The sequence below is a fragment of the Alligator sinensis genome, unplaced genomic scaffold (genome assembly GCF_000455745.1).
Source record: "Alligator sinensis unplaced genomic scaffold, ASM45574v1 scaffold21_1, whole genome shotgun sequence".
In the NCBI taxonomy this organism is placed as follows: Eukaryota; Metazoa; Chordata; order Crocodylia; family Alligatoridae; genus Alligator; species Alligator sinensis.
The window spans coordinates 994,494-998,799 of NW_005842445.1; the positions used below are offsets into that span (position 1 = coordinate 994,494).

The window sequence follows — 4,306 nt, forward strand, 5'->3', positions numbered from 1 at the left end:
GCTGTGCTCATACATGTTGTCAAGTTACTTTCCACCCTTCACTCACACCTTCATCCTTTAATGTCAAGTAAAGGCTAGCATGCCCAACAGGGAATATTTTCTGCTTTGGCTCATCATAGAGTTTCCCCTCATGCAGGGGAATATGTAGCGTGCTGTAGCCTTGCAGTGTATCACAAGCCACGTTGCTTGATGCCTGGAGGAGAAGGCTCCAAACTCCCTCCAGAGGACTGTGCTCCAGAGCAGCAGTGGGGTTGTGGGGATGACACCTCCCGCTACACATCTACAGAGGTCATGTAGGATCCTGTCCTGGCTGTTCCCTCACTCCTCCCAAGCAGGAAAGAGGTGGTTATAATGAAAGCAAGAACTGTCTTAAGTGATTGATGAAGGTAACTGTCCTTCCAGTTTTCTAGACAAAGTTGTCCTGTTCAATTTTCAAGAGATCCCTAATCTTATACCTGTACAATTGCAGCCCTGTTGTTTGGGAGCCAGGATGGTTAGCCTCCTAAACTGGGACTTGGATTCTTTTTCCTGCTCTGCTGGACTCTCATTTTATGACCCTGGGCAAGACATTGAAACCCAGATCCTGGAAGGAGTGCTATGTACTTAAACATCTTTAAAGGGCTGGGGATTAGCCTCTCTGTATCTGTTTCTCATCTGTAAACGGAGAATTGTGGCATTTCCCTACTTCCTAAGGGTGCTAGGAGAATGAATACATTGGAGACTGCAGTGTGCCCAGAGGATGTGGTGTTGGGGGGCCACACAAGTATGAAAGATGTCTCCGGCGTTTTGTGGGTAGTGAATTGGAGGCATAAATCTTTATATACTGATGGTTGCATTCTCTTCGATTTGAATTTGTTCCCGGAAAATCAGCTAGTGAGCTGTATCTTGTTCCTGTGGGTCCCAGGATTAGAGGGTTAAAGCCTGATTATTATTATTATTATATTCTGAAACAATTTGTTGTGAATGTATAAGGACGGTCTGGCTTCCAAATAGCTTATTTTAGCCAGGACTCACCCCATGTAGTGTTTATTCTGTTGCACCACCATGTTCTAGTATGAAAGTTGGGTGCCACCATAACTAGCGCTAAGATCATCTTTGATGACAGTCTGGTCGGAAACTTCCGGAACTGAATGGCCATGGAAACAGGACTGCCATCTTGTCCTTGCTGCTATGAAAATACACAAAAATTTCAGTGGAGCAGCTCGCTTTCTGTGGGAGAATTCTCCAGTGAAAAGTGTGAGCAAAGCACATGTAGTCTGCCTTCCCACACAGCTCTCCTTTTTTCTCTCTCCCAGATCCGAATACCAAGCAGTCTTATCATTGATTAGAAATCCAACACCCACACTGATTTAACAATCCAACACCCCACAAAAGTGAATTACCTACAACTCCATCAAGCTGTTCAATGACTGTACAATTTTGGATGCCAAACCAGCACCTTGGCACAACCAAGTTTAGCTGAGCAAAGTTACCTGAGACTAATGATGAAATTCACTTTTCTCCTTAAAGGGAAAAAGAAACCTGAATCGTTTCTGAGTGGTGTTGCCTGTTCATGTCAATGTGATGTAGCAGGGAAACTGCCTTTTGCATTCAGGCTATCTTGCATTTAGATCTGCTACACATGTGAGCTGCTGGCTATGGTAGGTATATTGTTCTATAATTTTCTGAGCATGAAATAATTTGGTCATCGTCATGCTTGCCACTTTACCTTGAAAGAGGAATCTGATTACTCACAGGACATCTTGTATTGCCTACATTGGTGAGGAATGTCTTAATGTCAAACAACACTGGGAATGGAAGCAGTCACAGCTTGCCTGATTCATGTTTTGCTATGCCTACTGCATGCGTATGTATGAATGCATTTTCTTTGCACCCCCACAAGCATACAGGGTGGCAGGTTCTAGGTGGGGGTTTGCAGACCAAGGGGATAAGCTGCATTTATCACCCACCTTTGATCACTTCCATTTTCCTCGCTAATCTTGCCCCCATCCTTCTCCCCACTCTGCCATTAGCATCCCAAAGCTGGAGTGCCTGAGCTGTCATTGAGGAAGCAAGCCTGCAAGCACTGTAGGCAGGTGGATAGGTGGCGGGTGGGAAGTGGGTGATGCACACACAGCAGGGGAGTTGTAGGGGCAGGGGGGGAGGGCACTGGGTAGCCTGTATGGAGGGGAGGAGCTGGGGAAGGGGCACTTGTGTGGTGTGTGGCTGGCCCCCTGCTCTGTGGGCCTTGTGACATGAGGCTTCCAGCTGCCCAGAAATTGGAGAACCCTGTACTAGAGGATCTGGCTGGAGCTGTCAAGGGCTTTACTTTTAAAAGGTTTATTTCTAAAAAATGTTGTCCAATGCCTAGAGAGCCTAGGATTGACTGTAGTCATCTGATGTTTTTCTAGGTGTTAAACCTGTCTGTCTGAGACATTTTCTGCAGCCTCTGCAATGATGCTGTCAGAGCACCTCACAATTTTGAATTGTTCATCCTCCCCACATCAATGAGGCAGGGAAATGCTGCTAGCCCTGTTAGAGTTGGAGAATTTGGGACAGAGAAATTAAGTGACCCAGCTAAGGTCACAGTGCCAGTGCAAGATCGTTAACCTGCGTGTCTGACACCCAGGCTAGCTCCTAACCACTAAGCCATCTCTTCTCTCTCCCTTAGGTACGGAGTGATGTTTAATAACATACTTAGTTACAGCATGTTACCTAACAGCTTGTTATCTAGTCTAGACAAGCCCAAGCCTGGATTAAAAACTCTTCATTCCTTCACATGAGGGAAGACTTGTTGAGTGTTTAACAAATATCCATTTGTCCCCTGTGTTTATTATTAAACAGCTCTAAACAAAGCTTTAAACCAAACTCTGCCTCACCTGGCCTGGGGGGGGGAAGGTTGCTGTATTCTGGGAAAAAATGAAAACTTGTGGGGAAAAAAAGTCAGTTCTGCAATCAAAGAAATAGCAACTATAAATATGGAAGTTCAATGGGTATGCCTTTTTCGCCTGTGGGCCTCAAAGCCTTCAGCTGTGTCCACATAAGTGTGGACGTGTTTCCCTGAGGACAAGCAGTGGCCCACCTTGTGCTGCTGCCACTTGTCCCTGGGCAATGCTTGTGCCACATGCCAGAAGGACATGTGGCAGGTTACCCTGGGTGGGGTAGGGGCCACTGGCCCCAGCAGCCTTACCTTGGGGTCCTGGGGAAGCTGCAGGCCTGCTTGGAGCCTGGCTGGCTGGCAGAGTGTGGCTCCAGCTGGCCAGGCGCGGGTTTTGGGTAGTCCACGCTGTCCCCATGTGCACGGCCCTGCCTTTTTTTTCTTGTGGGTTTTTTTGATCCTGGGATCTCCTGGGATCAACCCCACCCCTGCGCTGCATGCCATTCAGCCATGGTCACCCGGACACAACCTTCATGTTTAAAACCGTGGTACACAACGAGCACGTGTCCGCAAAACGGGGAGCATATGGGCAGGCGGAGGCAGATCTACAATGTTGGACAGGGGGTGCAGAAGTTGAGGTGCTTCTCCCAGGTAAGAATGCCGGTGCACGGGTCCCCGTCAGGCTGTGCTCCCTGATTAGCCAGTGAGCTGGGAGGCAGGCAGGAGCTCCAGTGCTCCTCCTGTGAGTGCCGGCTGGCCGGGGAGCTGGGCCACCAGCAAAAGTGGCCGTGGGACTTCTGGAAGTGGCGTGGCTGCTTTCATGGTGAGTGAGATCGGTCACCGGGGGACCGCCCCCCTCCCATCACTGACTAGTGTGGGGGGGGAACATGCCCCCCCCCCCCCCCCGGGGACCCGACCCCCCCGGTCCCCCAAACGGGGGGGGCACATGCCCCCCCCCCCCTCGAGGCACCAGACACCCATGCTTCATCCAACATGAAACAACACCTATTTTTCTCCAATTAGAAATAAACCAGAAGCTTTGCTAATAGGCGAGGGGCCTGGGGCTGGGTTATGCAATTTAAGATGGAAGCAAAACCAAAGATAACTTCATGGGGAGCTGCGTGACAGCGCCTGGTAGAAGACAAGCTGCTCGGACCCCTGGGGCATCAAAGCCAGTGCAGAGCAGAGAGCCTGGTTACACCCCTGTGGGATGAAGAGTTAAACAGGGACACGACAAGGACCCGCAACCAAATGACACCCTCAGCCCAGAGGGATCGGCTCCTGCCCTGTCCCGTTAAGAACCGGAGTCAGTGCTGCCGCCTGAGTGGCGCCTCTACCTTCCAGCGGAGCGCGCCGCCACCTTCCGCGCCTGGCCCTTCACAGAGGGCTGCGCCTGCACTCCCGGCCGGGTGAGCCGCGGGGCGGGGCGCGGCGGGGGGGGGGAGGGTG

The 4,306-nt window shown here is 50.5% G+C and overlaps 1 protein-coding gene across 1 annotated transcript in view; it reads left to right on the forward strand.

The window, feature by feature from the left end:
* Nucleotides 1-3,354: 3,354 nt before the first annotated feature.
* The window catches only part of BIRC5 (baculoviral IAP repeat containing 5), a 2,795-nt gene continuing 1,843 nt past the window's right edge, over nt 3,355-4,306 (forward strand). Inside the window, exons 1-2 of the mRNA XM_006030455.3 lie at nt 3,355-3,508; nt 4,157-4,266. Of these exons, the coding sequence (XP_006030517.1) occupies nt 3,355-3,508; nt 4,157-4,266 (264 nt within the window). The remainder of the gene's footprint in view (nt 3,509-4,156; nt 4,267-4,306) is intronic.